Below are 25,403 nucleotides of genomic sequence, written 5' to 3'. Positions count from 1 at the left end.
CTTCAAAGCTAGTTCTCTCTTCAGTCAGCACCAAAAATGTCATTCAGAAATATTCAGTGTTTAAGGGTTGATTGGCAAAGCCATGTTGGGATTGAAATACCCACATGTCTGCCAAACCTTTTAGCAGTCCTTTGAGATTTAATTTTGGGATTATTTTCTTACAGCTGGGTTAAATAATCATTTATTACTGTGCAACTGCTTTTGGCAGCATGGTCAGTAAAACATTTGCAGAAACCATGCTATGCTGACACATTCCTAATGTATCTCTTGAAAATGTAAGTGCATTGAAAATAAAGACAAAGTCTTTGAAGCTGTTATTTTTAAATATAAGAAAATTCTTTCAGCATAGGAACCTGCCTATTTTTTTACTTCTTTGTTAATAACGAGAGAACTCCAGAACAAAAGGTTAGAATTTCAGTGTCAATAAAGATGTTGTAACCAGCATCCTATTAACAAAATATTTTACACAAAAGTCCACAAGAAAATCATCATTCTGATTACAGTTACCTAAATTTTTACTTAATATATTTAATGATCAAGTTTAATTGAGCATTTGATTTTAAATAGATGCAAATAATCACAGCTTTAGTTACTTGCTGAAGTTTCCAGTTTGCGTTTATGAGGTGGATCTTCAATTATTCTATTAATATCACCACGATTCTTTAGATCCACTGGTTTCTCCCATACAGACAGCTGCATTGCAGGGTTGAAGAAGAAGACTCGGTCATCTCCAGTCCAGACTACACACCTATTTTAATTAATAAACTATACTTAGATAATCTCACGTACAAATGAAAACAAGGTATTAAACTTATTGCTAACTTAATGTTCTCCATAATCTTATATAGAAAGGTGAAATTCACCTCAGGACAATAGCCCTCATATTCAACTTAAGGACTCTATAGACATTTTTCCTCACGCTAATTGTCAGTGGTCGGAACAGTACAAACATACACATGCACTCAAGTATGAAAAAAACAAGGAAACAAAAAAAAAAGACCCATGCAAAACAATGGTTCTTATAACAACTGAGGCCATGGTAAAAGGTTACGTTTCACATTTTCAAAATGTGCCAGTGCAGGTGGTGAGTGATAGAAATTTCAAGCTGTTTTGCATAGAAAATGCCTCCTCAACAGCCAGATATGACAGATTCGTGGATTTTACAGTTGGGTAGAAGGCAGCCACAGAATACTTATATGGATGCCTCTGACCAGAATTAAAGGTATCCTAAGCAGAATACCATTAGGGCGCCACAGCCATGGATCTCAGTCAAACCCATCTGAAGTTCCATGCTACAAAGACAGAAAGGGCTTGATCCAAAGTCCACTGAAATCAACAAACATCCTCCCACTGATTTCATTTGGCTTTGGATCAAATATGCACTGTGATCAAGCCATGCTATATAAACCAGAATTTTCTGACTTGTACCATTTAAATGTCAACCTCAGCATTGCATTAGCTTAGTTCCTTGCATTCAATTTTTTTAAACAGTAAAATAATAGGTATTATATCACAAGGATGGATAGTCAAGAAAATCTACATGTGTTTGACTAAACATACAGTTTTTACAGAAATCTAGGACATTCATCTGAAGTCTATACTTCACGCATACTTAAGAAAACTAATATACAACACATATGCACTGTGCCATTCTAAAATATATATAAAGGGCCAGCTCCTGACTTCCTTGAATCAGAACCACCTATCAGGAACTGAGTTTATTAATCCAAGCGTGCAACCATTTCACAGTTCTCAATGGCACAGGGAAATAGATCTTGCAGAAAGGCATGCTTAAAAAGAAATCTGTTCTGTGTAAAAGACTAAGACTATGAAAAGTGATATATAAATGCGAAGTACTATTACGGGATAATTTGAAGTTTTCTGTGAATTAATAGTAAGAGAGCACTATTGATTGCCTGTCCCCATAAGAAGAAATATATAACCTTTAGAGTGACCAAAGGGAGAGCGTATAGTACAGAAAACAGAGGCAAGAAGTGTAATATTGGATATGAAGTTAAAAGTAATTAAGAGGCTCTGTAAGTTATATGCATTCCCAAGGTAGAAGAGAAAGATGAAAGTGAACACAAAACTGTTGAATTCTCAATTATAATTAAATCTAATGTAAGTCCTCTATACCTTTGGAACTAAAATATATAGTGGGGACATGATAAATATTTTAATAATTTTCCTATTAGTATAATGTACAAATAATTTAACTCTGAAAACAGCATCCCAGAATGGCTGCCCTATTTTTTATGTGGTAATAATTTTGTACATGGTGTCTCAGAGCTAGTGTTCTCAGTTCTAACACAAATGCTGTTAATCAAATAAAAAATTACCAAGCAATAGATTTTGCCTCACAATAGATCAGGATAAAGTTGATGGAAGACTTTAGGAACAAGAAACCAAACTATCATAAATAGCACAGTCCTACTAGTGGACTTCATAAAAGCTGATGTTTAGGCAGAAGAAGGGAGTAATCAGTTAACTGATTTATTTAATAATATGGTTACATTTCTCCCTTTATCTAACTCTGCAGAAAATGGGCCAAATCATGTGAGATGGTGCATGCCTCTTGAAAAATGCTGAACACTCTCAACTATAGTTAGCTTTAGTGTCAATTGAGCTCATTCTGTCCTTTTGCAGAATTTGTCCCCATAGGAGTACTACATGGAGCTTATGGTGTGCTGCAAAAGCAGGAAGTCAATATATTATTAGTGCCACACTCATGCATTCATACACATTTAGGACAGTCTAAGTTCTCTGACAATTGCACATGTTGGCATCTCTGGCCAGGAGGAGATGAGAACAAGTCTATTTTCAAAAAAGCTGTTGATGCCGCTCTTTAATAATTTAATAGTGATTTCTCCCATGAACACGTACAAAGTCTCTGCTCTCACTTACAGTTTCTATCACTTTGGTGATAGAAGACCACATTTGAGGCTGAAAATGTATTCGTTATTTCAAAATGTACTTCTAAGCCATCGAGAGCCTCAGAATTTATCTAATAAAAACAAGGTGATTGCTAAAAGGGAAATGGTACATTTTCACACCTGATTGAAAGACAAAATAAACATCTCTGGAGGGCTATAAAAATATCTCCAAATGGCAGGTACCTCATGAAGCCTTTCATTTTTTCCATAACTATCCCAATTTGACATTTAATTTAAAATTAGTATCCCCTTTCCTCACATTATATGTTACCTATACATCTCTGGCATAATAAAAATTTCATTATACAAAAGGGAAAATATGGTATTTGGATTTCAGTCACAGATCACAAATTAAAAGTACAGATGATGCTATGATAAGCTTTTTATACTGAATTTATTTTCTAACTAAAATAATGACATTTAAATATATAACAAAATAACCTTAGTGTATCATATAACGTATTTATGTGGTACTTGGGCACTTAACTAATATTTCTGAGAATCTTTTTTGTCAAATAAACAAATTGGGCTAATTATTGCTCAGCTGTAATCTCTCCTTTTTATTTTAATTTATTCATCAGCTAGAGGCCAAGAAATGTTTATGAGTTGTGAAGTCCTTAAATTCTTTGGCTTTTTAGTCAGATATTAGTGTTCAGATCTCATTAATATATGATCTCCTCTGAGCAATAAATAATAGTCTGGTGCTTAAGCTGCCTCATGTGAGGCAGTCCTTTTGATAGCATCATGGGTCAATCAACCTGGGAAGAAGGAAAATGTAGAAGCACTCCCCTCCCTTTTGGCTCTCCTTTCTTCATCTTCCTCTTTGTCCCATGGTCTGCTGTACCCCACTGACTGTTTCTCCCATCTCTCTCTCTGCTCCCCTTCCATTTCAGGTCCTGAAAACCCTTCCTGAACTTAATGCACTGTTAATTGTCCTAATGAAATCAATACATCTACTCAGTGAATAAAGATAAGCCTTCTCAGTATTATGACCTTAGCAGCTAAACTTTACTTTTGTCCTCTTCCCATGGCAAATCCCATTCAGATTGGAAATTCTCTCTAGGATAAATGTAATGAAATTAAGGAAGCAAAAATCCTAGTTGAAAAAATTAGGCAAAAATTCTTAATAATAAAGAGTCTGGTAGGCTATGGAAAAGTCATCCATAGTGAGAGGTGATGGGAGTCTAACATGTTGGCGCCTTTTAGACTAGAAAAACCATTGGAAACATAAACATGGCATAGGGTAACAGGGGATGCATGATGGGGCCAAGCAGTAGTTTTCCATCTCTCATTAATATGGTATCTATGGAAAAGTAAATTAGTGGGCCATTTTAGTTGCAATGCATCACTGAAATAGTTATTGTTAACATTTAAATTGTTATTGGTTGGCTTCATGATTATCATCCCACTGGGACTGATAAAATAAGTTCTTATTTCTCAGAGCTATTTGTAATTGCTGTCTGAAGAAAAGGGAATATAGCCATGAATAGTTACAATTTGCTTTTTTTGAGGACATGAAACATGTCCTCCATTTTCTGTGATTCCATGATTGATGAATTTCCCATAGGATTCAGCACTTGAAACAAAATTATCTACCAAAATCTAAAGCTTTCATGAAAAGATTTAAGCTCAGGACTCACAGCTTATGTCCAATCTGTTTCACAGACAGCTGCAGTGGCACAGGAGCCAGTAAACAGAGTTGTAAACAGGGGAGTTTGAGTGGGAGTTTGTAAGGGGAGTTTGGATTGTGGGACTCATTTGGGGTTTGTTTTTGCTGTGGGGGAGGTGTTTTGGTTTGTTTTTGTGTTCGCCTGACTAACAGGATTTAGGAGAGAAGGCTGGTAAACACAGAGGCAGTAGTGGCCATGACCCAAGCAGTAGAGGACACAAGGAGGATGATTGGATGTGGCAGCTGTGGTATGTACAGGGGGTACCTTTAAGGAGTTTTGTTTGAATGAAGTGCCGCCTGATAGAGCTGATGGAAGAAAAGATCTGAGGATTGGAGATGCAGGTGGAAACTCTGGTCAAGTTTAGAAGGGGGTTCGAGCAGATGATGGAGCAAAGGCATGAGGTGGCTGAAGGGGAAAGCTTAGACATGCAAATGGAAGCAGGATCAAAATGGACAGTGGAAGCATATGACTAAGAGAACCAGGCAGAGGAAAAGATGGGCCAGTGCAGGAGAAATAGAGCTCAAGAACAGGTGTGCGGAGTTGAAGAATGAAGAAGGGGCGCAGCAGGTAACCACTGAAGATAGAAGGGCAAGGAAGAAGAGAAGAGTGGTTAGTCCCTTAGATAAAGAGGAAGAGTCGATGGAGACAACACCAATAATGAGCACCAGGAGGATACTGGATGGGTTGAAGAGGATTACAAGGGAAAATAGAAGTGAAAAGAATTTGCAACTAGAGGAAACAAGAGATAGACCAGAGAATTTGACTGTCACCAGGAAAAGGCAGGTCTATGTGATTGGGGACTCCTTATTGAGAAGAATAGACAGGCCTGTAACTAGAGCTGATGCAGAAAATAGAAGGGTGTGCTGTCTGCCAGGTGCTAAGATACGGGATGTAGAAGTGAGGTTGAAGAGGAGCCTAAAGGGAGCAGGAAAGAATCCATTGATCATCCTTCATGTAGGAACAAATGATATGGCTAGATTCTCGCTGGAATGAATCAAGGGAGACTATGCCAAGCTGGGGAAGACTCTTAAGGAAATTGAGGCTCAGGTGATCTTTAGTGTGATTCTGCCTGTTCCTGGAGAAGGGCAACTAAGGTGTGACAGGATTATGATGCTCAATAGATGGCTCAGACAGTGGTGCTATAAGGAGGGCTTTGGGATATATGGCCACTGGGAGGCATTCATGGACGGGCCTGTTCTCTCAGGATGGACTTCACCTAAGTAGGGAGGGAAATAGACTTCTAGGATGGAGGCTGGCACAGCTTATTAAGAGAGCTTTAAACTAGGAATCTGGGGGAGATGGTTGGGAGATGTCCAGGTAATCTCTATGCCAGATTTTAGCATTGAGAGGGAGGAAAACGAAATAAGAAAGGATATAGCTAGGGGTAGGAAAATGGACATAAGGAGGAAGTGTAGAATGGATACTAGTCTAATAGGTCATATTGGAGGTACAATGTCTGGGCCAAATTGGGTAAAGAATGTGAGTGAGGCCAAACAGCAAAAATTAAGATGTTTGTACACTAATGCGAGGAGCCTAGGTAACAAAATGGAGGAACTACAGCTATTGGTCCAGGAAGTGAAACCAGATACTATAGGAATAACAGAAACATGGTAGAATACTAGGCATGACTGGAGTACAGGTATTGAAGGATATGTACTGTTTAGGAAAGACAGAAATAAAGGTAAAGGTGGCAGAGCAGCATTGTATATCAATGATGAGGTAGATTGCAAAGAAATAAAAAGTGATGGAATGGAGAAGAAAGAGTCTGTCTGGGCAAAAACCACATTGGGGAAGAAACCTATTATATCCTCCCCAGGGATAGTGCTTAGGGTGTGTTATAGACCACTGGGATCTAATTTGGATATGGATAGAGACCTCTTTAATGTTTTTAATGAAGTAAATACTAATGGAAACTGCGTAATCATGGGAAACTTCAATTTTCCAGATATAGGCAGTGCAAGTAATAATAATAGGACTCAGATTTTCTTAGATGCGAGAGCTGATGAATTCTTTCATCAAGTAGTTGCTGAACCAACAAGTGGAGATGCCATTTTAGATTTGGTTTTGATGAGTAGTGAGGACCTCATAGATGAAACGTTTGTAGGGGACAACCTTGGCTCGAGTGATCATGAGCTAATTCAGTTCAGACTAAATGGAAGGATAAACAAAAATAAATCTGAGACTAACGTTTTTGATTTCAAAAGGGCTAACTTTAATAAATTAAGGAAATTAGTTAGGGAACTAGATCGGACTAAAGAATTTATGGATCTAAAGGTGGAAGAGGCCTGGGATTATTTTAAGTTACAATTGCAGAAGCTATCAAAAGCCTGTATCCCAAGAAAGGGGGGGGAAATTTATAGGCAGGTGTTTTAGACCAACCTGCATGAGCAAGCATCTCAGAGAGGTGATTAAAAAAACCAGAAGGCATATAAGGAGTGGAAAATGGGAAGGATCAGTAAAGAAAGCTACCTTATTGAGGTTAGAGCATGTAGGGACAAAGTGAGAAAGGCTAAAAGACATATAAAGTTTGGACCTTGCAAAGGGAATTAAAGCCAATAGTAAAAGGTTTTATAGCCATATATATAGGGAAAAAAACCAAAAACAAAACAAAAAAAGAAATGGGACCACTAATCACTGAGGATGGAGTGGAGGTTAAGGATAATCTAGGCATGGCCCAATATCTAAACAAATACTTTGCTTCAGTCTTTAATGAGGCTAATGAAGAGCTTAGGGATAATGGAAATATAACAAATGGGAATAAGGATATTGAGGTAGATATTACCATATCTGAGGTAAAAGCCAAACTCAAACAGTTTAATGGGAGTAAATCGGGGGGACCCAAATAATCTTCATCCAAGAATATTAAAGGAACTGGCACATGAAATTGCAAGTCCATTAGCAAAATTTTTTAATAAATCTCTAAATTCCGAGGTTGTACCATTTGACTGGAGAATTGCTAACATAGTTCCTATTTTTAAGAAAGGGAAAAAAAGTGACTCGGATAACTACAGGCCTGTTAGTTTGACATCTGTAGTATGCAAGGTCTTGTAAAAAAATGTGAAGGAGAAAGTAGTTAGGGACATTGAGGTTAACGGTAATTGGGACAAATTACAACATGATTTTACAAAAGGTAGATCGTGCCAAACCAACCTGATCTCCTTCTTTGAGAAAGTAACAGATTTTTTAGATAAAGGAAATGCAGTGGATCTAATCTACCTCAATTTCAGTAGGGCATTTGATACAGTACCAAATGGGGAATTATTGGTTAAATTGAAACAGGTACAAAGAAGGGCCACTAGGATGATCCGAGGAATGGAAAACCTGTCTTATCAAAGGAGACTCAAGGAGCTTGGCTTGTTTACCTTAACCAAAATAAAGCTGAGGGGAGACATGATTGCTCTCTTTAAATATATTAGGGTATGTCTACACTACAGTGCTATTTCAAATTAACTTAATTCGAAATAGTTATTTGAATTAAGCTAATTCGAAATAATGCATCTATACACAAAAACTATTTCAAAATAGCATTTTGCTATTTCGAAATAGCACGTCCACACTTAGTGGACCCTGAACTGAAGTTAAGGTTGGCCGGAACCAGTGCCGGCAGGGCATCAGTTTAGGACTTAGTGTGTGGGGCTGCTGCCTGAGGTTAAATGAGCTCTGTGCTTAAAAGGACCCCCACCCCAGACAGACAGTTCTCAGGATTCCTCGCTTGCTTGTCTTCCTCGATGAGGGGCAGCAAAGCAGTCCTGTTTTGGAGTGCCCTGAGTGCCTGCATTCGGGACACCACAGCACTCGGCCACATGGAGCCAGACCTGCCCCTGGGCACGCCGGTGCATCTCGTGGGGTTGTTGACATCAGCCTGGCTGCACTTGCTGCAGGCTGCCATCTGGGTAGTCCATCAGGGGGCTGTCAGGATCCAGGAGGTCCTCAGGGAGAGCGTCCACCCCAAGGAGCCCTTAAAGCCTCCCCAGTCCTCTCCACTGGGGGCTCGTGCCCCATTCCTCCCTCATATCCTTCCACTTACCCCTCCCTAGCCCTCCTTCCTGATGTCAAATAAAAGACATGTATGTTCAAAAATACAAACTGGGTTTATTGAACAAAACTGGGGGGGTGGGTTGAACCTCTGGGGAGACTGGGAAAAGGAGGTGGAAGAGGGGGAGACAGAGGGTGAAAGAGGGGAGGGGGAAACCTGGGAGGAGGGAGCTGGAAGGGGGAAGCAAGGGAAAGAAAGGGGAGGGAAAGCTCAGGGCTCAGGGTTGGGGGTCTCGCCAGACCAACTTGACTTTCATACTAACCTGCTCCGGGTTCCCATGTGGCCTTTGGTGGCCACGCTGGCAGCTATCCTGCCATAGATGGCCGCATTCCTCCATCTAGTGTGGAGATCGTGAAAGTTGGGGGCATCCCCCCCAAACCTGAATAAGGTCCATGATCTCTACCCTGGACCAGGAAAGCACCCACCTTCTCCTGCCCCTGTCAGGCTCCTGGGAGCTGGCAGACTACTCTTGGGGAGTGGTGGAGGGCTGGCTGCCAGTGGCTTGCTGGCTCATGTTTTGGGGCCACTGGGTCAGGGGCCCGGTGGCCACTGCTGGCTCTGGGCTGGCAGGCTTGGGTCTGGCACAGGCACTGTGGCTAGAGTCTACCCCTTTAATGGCTCCAGGGCTGGGGAAGAGAAGAGTAAGTTTTCCTGGTTGTGCCCAGAGTGGCCACCAGGGCTCTCTGGGGGTATGTCTACACTACCCCCCTAGTTCGAACTAGGGGGGTAATGTATGCATACCGAACTTGCTAATGAAGCCCGGGATTTGAATTTCCCGGGCTTCATTAGCATAAAGCCGGCGCCGCCATTTTTAAAAGCCGGCTAGTGCGAACCCCGTGCCGCGCGGCTACACGCGGCACGGACTAGATAGTTCAGATTAGGCTTCCTAATCCGAACTATCTGTACGCCTCGTGGAAATTCAAATCCCGGGCTTCATTAGCAAGTTCGGTATGCATACATTACCCCCCTAGTTCGAACTAGGGGGGTAGTGTAGACATACCCTGGGAAGGGCTGGAGGCCCCCTATTTCTAATGAAATGTCTACACAGCACATAGCTGTTTCAAATTTGGTGTTACTCTTCGTAGAATGAGGTTTACCAAATTTGAAATAAGGGCTCCACTATTTCAAATTTATTTTGAAATAGCGGTTTGCCTATATAGACGCTATTAAATTTAATTCGAAATAACTGCTTTTATTTCGAATTAACTTTGTAGTGTAGACATACCCTGAGAGGGATAAATACCAGGGAGGGAGAGGAATTATTTAAGCTTAATACCAATGTGGACACAGGAACAAATGGATATAAACTGGCTATTAGGAAGTTTAGACTCGAAATTAGACAAAGGTTTCTAACCATTAGATGAGTGAAGTTCCAAGGGAAGTAGTGGGGGCAAAAGACCTATCTGGCTTCAAGATAAAGCTAGATGGGTTTATGAAGGGGATGGTTTGATGGGATAACATGATCTTGGCAACTAATTGACCTTTCACTATCAGTGGTAAATAGGCCCATGGTGGGATGATATGAGTTACTATAGAGAACTTTTTCCTGGGTGTCTGGCTGGTGAGTCTTGCCCACGTGCTCAGGCTTCATCTGATTACTATATTTGGGGTCAGGGAAGGAATTTTCCTTCAGGGTAGATTGGCAGAGGCCCTGGAGGTTTTTCGCCTTCCTCTGTAGCATGAGGCACAGATCACTTGCTGGAGGATTCTCTGCATCTTGGGGTCCTTAAACCATTTGAGGGCTTCAATATCTGAGATATAGGTGAGAGGATTATTCTAGGAGAGGGTGGGTGAGATTCTGTGGCCTGGATTGTGCAGGGGGTCAGACTAGATGATCATAATGGTCCCTTCTGACCTTAAAGTCTATGAGTCACTTTGATGACAAAAAATTATTGTAAACCCATCTTAGTTCACCTGCTAAACTTTGTTGTCCATTCAGTGCAAAGCAGCCAGAGTGAACTAGTGAATTTGGCCCTAAAAGGTTAGCCCTTAAAGTTGTGAGGTGTATAAAATTCCAAACGTGAGTCTCGTGTAAACCAATGCTGTATTCTCTGCCCAAGTCTGTGCACAGATTGCCTTCAACAACAGCTTACTCTTATTCACCATAATGGGATGTTAACGTCAACTCATATTCTTCTCATTTATTTCGTTATTCGATTATGTGTATTATACATATGTTTAAATTCAAAGTAAAATATTTAATGTTGTAAAATTGGTCATTTCACTGGAAATACAGAGGAACTACATTTATTTAAATGTTTTAAATATAGCACATTGTATATGAAGCAGATTAATGGGATTCCATAGATTTTAAATATCCCCATTACAACCTATATACATGAATGTTACTTAAAAGCAAAACATGTGACTTATTTTCCTTCTTTTCAGGTGATCAGCCAATGGAGGGCTTCACCCTGCTTTGCAACTGTTTTGCCTCAATAAGAAATGCAGGATAGGGCTCAGAATTAGCTTCATTCCATTACCCTTGGTACTATGTGCTGAAAGCCCTACAAGGCTAAGAAGGGCTGGCAGCACATTAACAATTGAAAACTCACCTTTTGGTTTGTTTTAAGTGGCACAACCTCCAGCCCCACTCAGGTTTCTCCAGTATGACACCCCAGCATACACCTAGTGATGTCACATCAACCATGGAATTCTGCAGAAGCATGGAGCCAACCTATAGGTGGAGAGGGGTTGAGGTAAATTCCAGGCTTGCGTTGAATGTATTAATTTATTTAGCCATTTAGAATTGCTTTGTAAATTTGCTCTTTAAAGAACTATTTTATATCCCAAAGGGTGCATATTAATTAGAAGACCCCCACAGGCATGCTCCATCTTCCAGTGTGATTCATGGTAGATCTGAGGGTATCAGCATGGTGCATTTTGGGTATTGTCACATCAGAGCAATGGACAACTGTCAGTAATAGGGTCTAGTCATCCTGGGACTTAATAAAAAGGATCAGATTGTGATACCATTATCCCCTTTGAGTAATGTCTTGCTCATCAAATAATCTCTGGCAATCTTAGAAAAGTAAGTTAATACTCATTATGAGCAAGGGTATTACAAATTTGGACCCCAAAAAAGGTGCAATTTCAATTGATGTGCTGAATGGTCCTTCACCATTCCACTTAGGCTGCTACATATGTCGGAATGCTGTAAATTCCTTTTGCAAGTTTCCTGTTGATTACAGACTCTACTGTACAAGAAAGGACCACTAAGAGATGTTATAAATGGCTCATGATGCTGTTGAATTTAAATGGTTACAGCTCCCCAGCTATCACATTTTTTACATAGTAGCAGATGTCATGAAGAGGAGTGGTTATCAAGTATCTTAAAACAGAGGTCACCAACAAGTTGGTTTGCGGTAAGACACAATATAGTAATTCATTATACCTATAGATAGTTACATAGGACCTTTTTTCCAGAGATTCCAAAATTCTCTGCATACAGATGAAAAACAACAGGGACCACTTCTGTTACTAAAATTACCTTCTGGGGTAAAGAAAACACACACTTACACACACACACTGACAGTTTAAGACAGAAAGTGAAGAATTATCTTTGTCCATTTCAGACCACTGAGGAGTTTTATTTAGGCAGATGTAATTACCCAAAATGGGATTTGGCCAGGAAAACAAGCACATAGAACACAACTTACTCGTAAATATGGCCTGAGACCTATTATAAATCTGCAAGACAATGAGTTTCTTCAAATCCCACTGAAGTCTCTGGAAGATGAGGATAATCAGGCTCTAAATAATCAATAGCATTTCTTGCTGCACCGACATTTTGCAGATAACAATTGATTTCAAACTTGTATTGGTTGTCTTACAAAAATAGCTGTCTTAGACTGTACATATGGCTATGTTCTATTGTTTTGTGAAATTATATGACTAGTGATGTAAATCTACAATGTCATCTTTGTAAAAGAAAATAGGACAATGTTGTTAAAAACCCAGAATTGTATTACTGTTGCTACTCTGAAATTATAAAGAAATGGACCAATAATACATATTTGGCAATAACAATGACATTGAGGTTTTGTTACTATTTTCCAGAATGTGCTTACCATGGTGATCCTGGTACAGGAGTAGATGCCACAGGCTTGTTGCCATTTGATGTACTGTCATCGTCATTTACTAGTTTTAAAGGGTGATGATCCTTGACATAGAAAGACAGAAAAAATAGTCAGCATGTGAAACTAATGCTCATGAGTGCTACTATTATGCAAACAACCTCATTTGTACTTGAGGAGGATTATTAAATCATCTTTATTCCATTAGAGGCCACATAGACAACCATCTACTTCTAAACCGGTGGGAAGAAGGGGGTTAGATTGGAAAGAATATAAACACTGCCCTATTTGGAATGTTATGTATGCAAAGCTGGAGAGATACAGTCTTCCATATAGCACAGGTGATAATTCGTTGAAACACTGTACAATTTTGCACATTTCACCATAAGTTATGTAGGGGGGAAGAGAGAGAGCGAGAGAGAGAAGCTACATCTAGACTGCAGGCTTCTTTTGGAAGAAGCTTTTCTCAGAAGAGATCTTCTGAAAAAACTTCTTCCGAAAGAGTGTGTCCACACACAAAAGCGCATCAAAAAAGCGATGTGATTTTTCGAAAGAGAGGGTCCAGATTGATTGGAAATTAGCATAAAAGGCCACCCAGAACCACTTCAGGCAGAGCTTTAGGTCACTAGTTGCTTCCAAGTGCTTATGCCAGAGCCTTGCAGAGACACGTGCTTAAAGACATTCCCTGGACAGCTGTTCCTCTGCTTCTGCTGCATGCTTGCTTACCTACCTCTTCAAGGGACAGCAAAGCTCTCATAGTACCTGCTGTGGTTGCCCTGCTTTTTTGGATGCCACAGCTTTTCTCTTGGTGCCATGGCACTGGAGCTGCCCTATCACATGCAATGGCCTCACACGGCCATGCTGCAGTGTTTGCAGCACTTTGTGCCAGCTGCCTTCCTGGTCCTGACTGAGCTCAACCCTGAGCTCATTCTGGGGACCCTCTCGCTGGGTGTGGGAGCTACACTCTGGCAACCAAAACCACTGTGGAGAGGCATTTCTGGAGGCTGGACACCAGTTCCGACTGGTGGGACCGGCGGGTTCTGGAGCAATAGGACGATCAACAATGGCTCCAAAACTTCCATATGCAGAAGATCACCTTTTTGGAGTCACGTGCCTGGCTAACCCCTGTGCTCCGGAGACATGACACCCACATGCGGCCCACCATCCCCCTGGATAAGTGGGTCGCAATTGCCCTCTGGAAGCTCATCACCCCTGACAGCTACCAGTCGGTGGACAACCAGATTGGCATGAAGAAGTCCACCATCGGGGCCTTCCTCAGGAAATGTCTACACTAGCCCCCTAGTTTGAACTTGGGAGGCTAATGTAGGCATTCGAAGTTGCAAATGAAGCCCGGGATTTAAATATCCCAGGCTTTATTTGCATCTTCCCATCCGGGCACCATTTTTAAATCCCCTTAGTCCGAACTAACTGCCCGTGGCTAAATGTGGCAGTCAGATATTAACTCGAACTAAGTCCTTAGTTCGAGTTAACTGTTACACCTCATTCCACGAGGTGTAACAGTTAACTCGAACTAAGGACTTAGTTTGAGTTAACGTCTGACTGCCGCGTGTAGCCGCGGGCAGTTAATTCAGACAAAGGGGCTTTAAAAATGATGCCCAGATGGGAAGATGCAAATAAAGCCCGGAATATTTAAATTCCGGGCTTCATTTGCAACTTCGAATGCTTACATTAGCCTCGCTAGTTCAAACTAGGGGGCTAGTGTAGACATACCCTCACAGAGGTAAAGCACTCTCAGGCTGCAGTCCCTTCACAGGGGATGGGAAGTCCTGGAAAAGGGGGACCCTAGGGAAAGAGGGATGGGGGGCTGTTCTGCCCTCAAACAGCCCTGTTGCTGGGGGGGGGGGGGAGGAGAGGCGGCCTCATAGGGAGTGGCTCCTGGGTTGTTTGGTGGAGAGAAGAAGATGGGGGGCGGGCATCCCCCAAGGGCTCAGGCACTCCCTGTCTCATCCTCTGTTTTGTGTATTTGTTTGTTTCCTTCTGCAGATGCCATCATCTTGATTCTGCTGAGGAGGGTCATCCGCCTGGGAGACCTGGACCTGATCGTGGCCGGATTTGCCACCCTGGGTTTCCTGAATTGTGCTGGAGCCATAGATAGGACCTACATCTCCAAGGTGATCACAGCATGTTGTGTCCTCCACAATATTATGGAGAAGAAGAGGGAGGCCTTCCTCCTGAGGTGGGGAGCAGACACCAAGCCTTCCAGCAGTTGCCACCCAACAGGCCCATCAGGCTGGGTTGTGCATCCAGGAGGCTCTGAGGGAGATTTTCGCTCAAGTACCCAAGTAACTCTTCCCAGGGCCTCTATCCTAGGGGCTTCTGGCTGGCAGCCCTATGCCTTCCCACCACAACCCCTCCCTTCGCCCCTTCCCTGACATCAGAATAAAGATACCTGTTTGGTTTTGAAAAAACGAAGTCTGTATTTATCTTTCATTAAAAAAAGGTGGGCAGGGGGAGAGGTGCTCATAACATGGAGGGGGAGGGTGGCAGCTAAATGTGCCACCTCGGGTGCAGGGACCTCGTCGTAGTTGGGGTTTGGTGGGTTGAGACCCCAGTGGGGTGGGCAGGAGGCAGGGCTCGAGTGTGGTCAGAGTTGGCAGGGGAGCAGGGAGAGAGGGCATAGGCATCACTTGGGGAGGGAGCACAGGCATTGCATGGGGGAAGATGGAGAGGGAATGGACATGGGGGGGCAGGAGGATGGTAGCAAGGAGCATCAACAGCAGATGGGTGAGCCATCATGTATGATATGATGGCACACATGTTATCGCACCACTGCATGAGCTGGTCCCATGCACGGTTCCATCACTCTGAGTCCTTGTGGATCTTCTGGACCAGGGTCTGCTGCATGTCATGCAGGATGCTGACATGCTGGCATCTGAGGGCTTCCTGGACCCTGGAATGCTTTTGTGTCCCCGGGGTTCTGGCGGCTGGTTCTGGTTGTGTGGCTCGCCCCTCAGTCCTGGCTGGTCCGACTATGGAGAACACAAAGAGGGAGAAGCAGTCATTCATCCATGCACACACTGTCTCTGAGGCCGTGCCCTCCTCTGTGAGCAGTGCCCATCAGTTCTCAGGGAAGAGGAGGGGGATATCCTGGGAGCAAGGCCACGTGTGGTCTGCACAGCGGGTCATGCTGCCCTCTTCCCACCCCGCTTCCCAACCTACAGACAAGCAGTCAAGGGAAGTGTTCGTCTACAGTGGGATCCCCTCATGGATAGCAGAGGTGCCAGGAGCAGCTTGGCCCTCCCTGGGTCTGCACACATATCTGAGGCTTGCAGCACTGCCCAAGGGAGCGGTTGCTGCCTCGTATGAGCAAGAATTCTGGCATGCTGTGTGTGGCACTCCTTGGTGTGTCTGGGGTCGTGCCTGAGCCCTCGTGGCTAGTCTGCTTCCAGCCATAGCAGGTTCTGGAAGTCCCACCCCAGTGGCTGGACTTCTGTAACCTCCCCTGAGCCTGGCAGCAGGATCTCACCCATGCTTAAGGGCTGTCTGCTGTATCCGCATGGCATACACTAAAACTGAACGTGGTTCCATGTGTGAGGACTGCAGCACAATATCCATCCTGAGCAGCCTGAGGGACACTTGAACCCACACCTTCTGTGCCAGCCTCCCCTGCCTTGTGTGCATGACAAACTAAGGCTACATACCTGAAGATCTCTCCCCGGCATCCTACGAGGACTGGGAGATGTCCTGGCTGACAGGAACCGGCTCCTCGGACAGGGTGACGGTGTCCGTATCCTCCTCCTCCTCCTCCTCCTCCTCCTCCTCCTCCTCCTTCTCCTTCTCTTCCGCTGTGACCTCCAGCTGGGCGATGATGGGGGTTTGGAGGCCGAAGTCCACCATGATGGGTGGGGAAGACATTTTCCCACCCCTCAGGATCTGGTGCAGCTCCTGGTAATAGGGGCAGGTGTGGGGTCCTGCCCCTGAGTGTGATCTGCGCTCTCAGGCCCTGCCATACCCCTGGTGGAGCTCATTAACATTACTCTAGACCTGTTCCAAGGTCTGGGGGGGGGGGGGGCTGCACTCTACCAGGGACTCGGCCATGCACTCCAAAAAAACTGGCATTGTGCTGCTTGGAGCGGAGATCCTGCAATGTCTCTTCCTTGCACCACAGATCGAGGAGGGACAGGATCTCTGCTCCAGACAAGGAGGGTGCCCTCCTCTTGGTACCCCTTGATGAGTCCTGGGACCCCTGGGGCTGCTCCCTGCGAGGGCCAGTGAAGTGTAGAGGGGCTTGTGGCTCTGCCATTGGTGCCAAGGCCTGTGGCAGGGAGAACAATGTGGTGAGGTGCTGCTCTCAGGTTGCCTTCCTGCCACAAGGTTTGTCCAGGGTGACTATGACTTTAACAGGAGACAGGAACTATAGAGTTCTTATTAATTTGGATGGAGTGGCCACCAGGGCACCTGTTTTATTTCGTGGAAGCCTCTTCTTTCGAAAAAAATCCTCCTCCCCATCCTCACATATCTTTTTCCAAAAGACCTCTTTCAGAAAAAGGCTTCTTCCTCATAGAAAGAGGATTACCAATGCCAGAAAAACCCTTCTGTTCTTTCAATTTACTTTCAAAAGAATGTGATTGCACTGTGGACGTAACTCATGTTTTGTCAGAAAAACAGTTATTTTTCCAACAAAACTCTGCAGTGTAGACATACAGAGGAAGGAAGGAAGGAAGGAAGGAAGGAAGGAAGGAAGGAAGGAAGGAAGGAAGGAAGGAAGGAAGGAAGGAAGGAAGGAAGGAAGGGTTTGATCAGGAATTGGATCAGATGGCAAACCAGAAGGCCAGCTTAGAGGGCAATGTTCTCACAAAACATGAGGGGCAAAGCAAACTTGCATATTTGAACAGGTGAGAGGAAAAGTCTAGAAAGGAAGGGATGTTGTTTGTGTCTTGGGTTGACTGCAAAACACTTTGGTTGGGCAGTGAAGAGCCAGTGGTTGCAGGAAGCAGTCTCCATTGTAAGCAACTGGAGCTGCTCGAAGTCACGCATCAGAGAAGTTGAGACTGCTCTGCATAAGTTCATAATTCAGTCATAACTAGGTACCTATTTTTAGATAATTTTGCATTACTTTGGTCAATGATAATGCTGTTGAGAGTGGTCCTCCACCAGCTGTGTGTCTGACAACAGTTCTTATGCTACCAACTGGGAGCCTGACAAATGTAGACATGTTAACTATTTGAAAATTGCATTTAAACACGTATTTATCCCATAATCTAGAAAGCTATAGATAATACACATTTTAAGGGTTAAAAAAATCAATTTATACCAGCAGTTTAAAGAAATGAATGGAATGAAGGAAAGAGATGCTATGATCGTGTAACCCACACACCTAGGGTATGTCTAGACTACATGGCTCCATGGACAGAAAGATAGAAAATATGGCAAAAGACCAGCTTGGTTTAACAAGGAAATCTTGCATGATCTCAAAATAAAAAAGGAGTCATATAAAAAATGGAAACTAGGACAAATAACAAAGGATGAATATAGGCAAGCAACATGGGAATGCAGGGGCAAGATTAGAAAGGCAGAGGCACAAAATAAGATCAAACTAGCTACAGGCATAAAGGGAAACAAGAAGACCTTTTATAAATACATTAAAAGCAAGAGGAAGACCAAGGACAGGGTAGGCCCACTGCTTAGTGAGGAGGGAGAAGCAGTAACAGGAAACTTGGAAATGAGATGCTCAATGACTTCTTTGTTTCGGTCTTCACCGAGAAGTCTGGAGGTGTGCCTAACGTAGTGAATACAAGGAGAGAGAGGGTAAGTTTAGAAGATAGGATACACAAAGAACAAGTTAAAAATCACTTAGGAAAGTTAGATGTCAGCAAGTCACCAGGTCCTGATGAAATGCATCCCAGGATACTCATGGAGCTGATAGAGGAGGTTTCTGAGCCTTTAGCTATGATTTTTGAAAAATCATGGCAGACAGGGGAGATTCCAGAAGACTGGAAAAGGGCAAATATTGTGCCCATCTATAAAAAGGGGAATAAGAACAACCCAGGAAACTACAGACCGGTCAGTTTAACGTCTGTCCCAGAGAAGATAATGGAGCAGGTAATTAAGGAAATCATATGCAAACACTTAGAAGGTAATAAAGTGATAGGGAATAGCCAGCATGGGTTTGTGAAGAACAAGTCATGCCAAACTAATCTGATAGCTTTCTTTGATAGGATAACGAGCCTTGTGGATAAGGGAGAAGCGGTGGATGTCATATATCTAGACTTTAGTAAGGCATTTGATACAGTCTCGCATGATATTCTTATTGATAAACTAGGCAAATATAACTTAGATAGGGCCACGATAAGGTGGGTGCATAATTGGCTGGATAACCGTAGTCAGAGAGTTGTTGTTAACGGTGCTAAATCCTGCTGGAAAGGGAGTTCCGCAAGGGTCTCTTTTGGGATCCGTACTGTTCAATATCTTCATCAATGGTGTAGATATTGGGATAGAGAGTACGCTTATTAAGTTTGCAGATGATACCAAACTGGGTGGGGTTGCAACTTCTTTGGAGGATAGGGACATAATTCAAAATGACCTTAGCAAGTTAGAGAAATGGTCAGAGGTAAACAGGATGAGGTTTAATAAAGAGAAATGCATAGTGCTCCACTTAGAAAGGAACAATCAGTTCTATACATACAAGATGAGAAGCGACTGTCTAGGAAGGAGCATGGCGGAAAGGGATCTAGGGGTCATAGTGGACCACAAGTTGAATATGAGCCAACAGTGTGATGCTGTTGCAAAAAAAGCAAATATGATTCTAGGTTGTATCAACAGGTGTGTTGTAAGCAAAACTCTTGAAGTCATTCTGCCGCTCTACTCTGCACTAGTTAGGCCTCAGCTGGAGTACTGTGTCCAGTTCTGGGCGCCACATTTCAAGAAAGATGTGGAGAAATTGGAAAGGGTACAGAGAAGAGCGACAAGAATGATTAAAGGTTTAGAGAACATGACCTATGAAGCCAGGCTTCATGAACTGGGCTTGTTTAGTTTGGAAAAAAGAAGATTAAGGGGGGACATGATAGCAGTTTTCAAATATCTAAAAGGATGTCACAAGGAGGAAGGAGAAAATTTGTTCCTCTTGGTTACTGAGGACAGGACAAGGAGTAATGGGCTTAAAGTGCAGCAGGGGAGGTTTAGATTGGACATTAGGAAAAAATTCCTAACTGTCAGGGTGGTCAAATATTGGAATAAATTGCCAAGGGAGGTGGTGGAATCTCCCTCTCTGGAGATATTTAAGAACAGGTTAGATAGACATCTGTCAGGGATGGTGTAGACGGAGCTTGGTCCTGCCTTGAGGGCGGGGGGCTGGACTCGATGACCTCTCGAGGTCCCTTCCAGTCCTATTATTCTATTATTCTATGATTCTATGTGGATGAGTTTACTAGACTTAGGAAAATGAAGTGCGATTTAAATAATCGCTGCTTCATTTACATCAAAATGGTCACCACGCTGTGCCGATCAGCTGTTTGGCGGCACAGCAGGTCAGTCTGGATGCACCGCGGTTGACAAGGGAAGCCTTTGTCGACCGCTCCGGTATGCCTCGTGAAATGAGGTTTACCAGAGTGGTCGACAAAGGCTTCCCTTGACCACCGCGATGCATCCTGACTGCCCCACTGTGCCGCCAAACAGCTGATCGGCACAGCGGAGTGGCCATTTTGATGTAAATGAAGCAACAATTATTTAAGTCACTGCTTCATTTTCCTATGTCTAGTAAACTCATCTACATGGCTCCGTCCACATAGGCATGTAGTCTAGACATACCGATAGTGTGGTTACTTAAGAATGCAAGTGGTACCTAGACCACAGCAAGAGTTAAGATCAAGAGACCTCTATAGCATGGGTTGGGAGCCACCTGGCTTTTAGATCAGAGGGTAGAGGCTCCTATACTCAGCTCCAGAGGTCCCAGGTTCAAAACCGACCGGTGGTTGTTACAAGAGCTCCCATGAAGTATCAATGCTGGAGAGGAAGTAATATGATTAAAAAGTAATGATCACATATAGAGAGCTCTTAATCTTCAAAGCACTTTGCAAACTTTAAGCTCTCCATAATACTGCTGAGCCAGTGCTGCATGTGAGGTTGGGAGCAGTTGAAGAGTTTGAAGAATGATGGACTGAGACATTATGATTGTATAAAGCATAATGACTCTAGGATGCTCAGGGATGGTGCAATAGGAATGGTAGAGATGAAACACCGAATAGCAACCTCTGCTATTCCTTTCCAAAAGGTAGAGGGTGCTCTTAATGCACTGCTGCCTTACTGGGATAAACTGGTAAGGTAAAGAGAAAAAAAGAGGAGAAGAGACCTATCACCTATAGTTCTCAAAGGGACTAAGCAGACTCATCACTGTTGCCTATTGTGTGGAGATGCTAGAGTATGAGGTGCACAGTATATGGATAGGATTGTTCCCTAATTTGTCCATAACTGCATAATCTCCATGTTGTCTTCATGAGGTAAGTCAATCTTTCAATAGATCTGAAAGGGATTAGATTCAGATTCTATACCCTTTACAATCCATTGAGAAAGAATTTGGGTATAAAAAGCTACACAAATACTAAAAAAGTACAATGCCAGTGTTACTGCTAATCTCTAATAAAAAATCTTACATTAGATAAAAGTTTAATTATCATTAACATTTGTTATCCATACATATCAATTACCATCTTTATGTAATGAGCTCATTAATGATGTTTAAGATGGGGTAAAAGTATATTAACTACATACACAGAGGATATCAAGTTGAAAAGTGTTGCACTGACAGTTAAGTAGGAGCCTAGAAATGAGTCCAGGTGTGCTTCCCTCATGACTTGCTGACATTTCTGCACACACATCTGGAGTTCAGGGAGCTCTAGCTGCTTGATAGTTGGGGCTTGTGGATCCCAATTTTCCAAGTCATTTAAATTGGCATATAAAGCAATATAAAGACCTAGACTCTTTTAAAGTGCTGTGTTAATTTCCCCACTCCTTCACTCCCCAGCACTATTTAGAATGTACAAGATTACAAAACTGACTGAAGGTATGTCTACACTTGCCCCACAGTTCAAACAAGGGAGGCAAATGAAGCATACCAAAGTTGCTAATGAAGCACGGGATTAAATATCCCGTGCTTCATTAGCATATTTGCAGCTGGTCGCCATTTTAAAATGCCAGTTGCCCGATTTAACTTGCCACATGCAGACACAGTAGTTGGATCAGAAACCCTTCTCTCGATTTAACTGTTACTCCTTGTGCAATGAGTAACAGTTAAATCGAAGGAAGGGTTTCCGATCAAACTACCACGTCTACATGCAGCAAGTTAAATCAGGCGACCGGCATTTTAAAATGCCGACTGGCTGCGAATATGCTAATGAAGCATGGGATATTTAAATCCCGCGCTTCATTAGCAACTTTGGTATGCTTCATTTGCCTCCCTAGTTTGAACGAGGGGGCAAGTGTAAACATACCCTGAGTGGGTAGATTTGATAGAAACCTATAGAAAAAGAGAGCATAGGGGACAATCCTGTCTTGACATAAGAAACTCCACATCCCATGATAGTCCTATAGTCACTCTCTGATTTTTGCAGTTTAGAATTTTTAAATTAGAACAAAATTCATAATGGGAAACAGACCTTATCCTCATCATTCTCTGTTGGCTTGCTTTTTCTGTCGGTATGTATAAACAAGGCTGGTGGGCAGGAGGTTCTATTTGATTCTTTGCCTTTATCTGTAAGGGAAAATATATATATATTAAAATTCACAAAAACATATTTCTCATGACTCACTGAGATATCTATTAATTTTCTATCACTTGGGAGCTGTGAGTTTAGCTGTAAAGACTAAGTCCCCCTTCACGAATAAGCTGGATGACAAAACAAAATGTTCCATTATTTAAAATAAATGATTTTGGTGTCTGGTAGAATTGACCTACTCACGTCTCCAAGATATGCAGCCACGGCATCAGGAGTTGCTTGAATCCTCTATGAAGTGTTGGGGTGAAGTTGAATTAACAATACTAGGTCAGGGATAGAACGGCAAACTCACAGCACTGGAAAATTTAGGACCTCAATAAGCATTCATAAACCAGCTCACACTATGTATTACTCAATTCATGTCAAAATGGTTGTTCTAGAACAAAGAATATGAAAAATTCCATAGAGATCTAAATATTCTTCTACCTACCTCAAAACTACCTTCTCATGCACAAAGAAAGGAGTGAATACATTACATTACAAAATGTTGACATAAATGTATACATTCAAACACACTATAACTTGCCGATTATTTATTGAACTATATTATATTGTATTTATTTATTTATTATGACCTTGAGCAGGTTACTGCGGATTATGTAGTGCTGGGAAGAAGGATCAAAGAATTCGAAGAGCAAGTGGTGTTCTCGTCTATCCTCCCTGTTGAAGGGAAAGGTCAGGGTAGGGATTGTGAAATTGAGGAAGTAAATGTATGGTTGCTCAGGTGGTGTCGGAGAGAGGGCTTTGGTTTCTTCAATCATGGGACTTTGTTCCAGGCACAAGGATTGTTAGGAGGAGATGGGATCCATCTAACCAAGGGTATGTCTACACTACCACCCTAATTCGAACTAGGGTGGTAATGTAGGCATACCGCACTTGCAAATGAAGCCCGGGATTTGAATTTCCCAGGCTTCATTTGCATAAGCCGGCGGGCGCCATTTTTAAATGCCGGCTTGTTCGAACCCCGTGCCGCGCGGCTACACGCGGCACGGGGTTCGAACAAGCCAGCATTTAAAAATGGCGCCCGTTGGCTTATGCAAATGAAGCCCGGGAAATTCAAATCCCGGGCTTCATTTGCAAGTGCGGTATGCCTCCATTACCCCGCTAGTTCGAACTAGCGGGGTAGTGTAGACATACCCCAAGAGAGGAAGGAGCATCTTTGCGAGCAGGCTTGCAAACCTAGAGAGGAGGGCTTTAAACTAGGTTAGTGGGAGACAGTGACCAAAGCCTTGAGGTGAGTGGGAAAGTCGGATACCAGGAAGAAATCCAAAGAAGAACGAGCAACAAAGGAGGACCCCTGATTCAAATGGAGAAGATAGGGCAAACAACTGGTTATCTAAGGTGTTTGTACACAAAAACACCGATGCAAGAAGCCTGGGTAACAAACAGGAAGAATTAGAGGCCCTGGCCCAGTCCAAGAACTATGATTTGATTGGGATAACAAAGACTTACTTGATGGGATGACTCGCATGGCTGGAGCGCTGTCATGGAAGGGTATAAATTGTTCAGGAAGAACAGGCGGGGAAGAAAAGGAGTAGGAGTTGCACAGTATGTAAGAAAGCACTATGATTGCTCAGAACTGCAATATATAGAGGGAGAAAAGCCTGTTGGTTAAGTTTAGAGGTGCAAACAGCAGCAGTGATGTTGTGGTTGGAGTCTGCTACAGGCTACCAGATCAGGTGGATGGGGTAGATGAGACTTTCTTCAGACAACTGAGAGAAGCTTCCAGATCGCAGGCTCTGGTTCTCATGGGGGACTTTAATCACCCTGACATCTGTTGGGAGACCAATACAGCAGTACACAGACAATCCAGGAAGTTTTTGGAGAATGTTGGGCTAACTTCTTGGTACAAGTGCTGCAGAATCCAATCAGGGGCCATGTGCAGCTTGAGCTGCTGCTCACAAACAGGGAGGAACTAATAGGGGAAGTAGAGGTGGGTGACAACCTGGGAAACAGTGATCATGAGATGGTAGATTTCAGGATCCTGACCAAAGGAAGAAAACAGAGTAGTAAAATACACACCCTGGACTTCAGAAAAGCAGATTTTGACTCCCTCAGAGACCTGATTGGGAGAAACCCATGGGATGCTAACATGAAGGGGAAAAGAGTCTAGAAGAGCTGGCAGTATTTTAAAGAAGCCTTATTGAAGGCACAGGAAGAAACTATCCTGATGTGCAGCAAGAGAAGCAAATATGGTTGGAGAACGGATTGGCTTACCGGGGAAATCCTTGGTGAACTTAAGCACAAAAAGGAAGCTTACAAGAAGTGGAAACCTGGACAGATGACACAGATGACTTGTGTATAAATGTATAGCTCAAGAATGCAGGGGTCAAGAATCAGAAAGGTGAAAGCGTAATTGGAATTGCGACTAGCAACGGATGTGAAGGGTAACAAGAAAGGTTTCTATAGGCATGTTAGCAAGAAGAGGGTGATCAGAGAGGCAGTGGGGCCATTACTGGATGAAGGAGGTAACCTAGTGACAGATGATTGGGGAAAGCTGAAGTACTCAATGCTTTCTTTGCCTCTGTCTTCACAGACAAGGTCAGCTCCCAGACAAATGGACTAGGTGACACAATATGGGAAGAAGGTGAACAGCCCTTGCAGGGGAAAGAACAAGTTAGGAACTATTTAGAAAAGCTAAACATACACAAATCCATGGGTCCAGATTTAATGCATCTGAGGGTATTGAGGGAGTTGGCAAATGTCATTGAGGAGCCTTTGGCCGTTATCTTTGAAAAGTCGTGGAGATCGGGAGAGATCCCAGATGATTGGAAAAAAGCAAATGTAATGCCCATCTTTAAAAAAGGGAAGAAGGACAATCCAGGGAACTATAGACCAGTCAGTGTTACGTCAGACCCCGGAAAAATCAGGGAGGGGATCATCAAGGAATCCATTTTGAGGCACTTAGAAGAGGAGAAAGTGATCAGGAATTGAGTTTAGCAAAGATTTTGATATGG

The 25,403-nt window shown here is 42.9% G+C and overlaps 1 protein-coding gene across 1 annotated transcript in view; it reads right to left on the bottom strand.

The window, feature by feature from the left end:
- The window catches only part of TCERG1L (transcription elongation regulator 1 like), a 240,357-nt gene that overhangs the window by 36,186 nt on the left and 178,768 nt on the right, over nt 1-25,403 (bottom strand). Inside the window, exons 6-8 of the mRNA XM_006136638.5 lie at nt 22,327-22,421; nt 12,710-12,801; nt 594-748 (exon numbers count right to left, since the gene is read on the bottom strand). Coding sequence (XP_006136700.3) covers nt 594-748; nt 12,710-12,801; nt 22,327-22,421 — 342 coding nt within the window. The remainder of the gene's footprint in view (nt 1-593; nt 749-12,709; nt 12,802-22,326; nt 22,422-25,403) is intronic.

Source organism: Pelodiscus sinensis, chromosome 8 (assembly GCF_052426305.1).
Source record: "Pelodiscus sinensis isolate ZL-2025 chromosome 8, ASM5242630v1, whole genome shotgun sequence".
Taxonomy (NCBI): domain Eukaryota; kingdom Metazoa; phylum Chordata; order Testudines; family Trionychidae; genus Pelodiscus; species Pelodiscus sinensis.
Note: the sequence above shows the minus strand (reverse complement) of the source record. Positions and strands in the feature narration are given on the sequence as shown.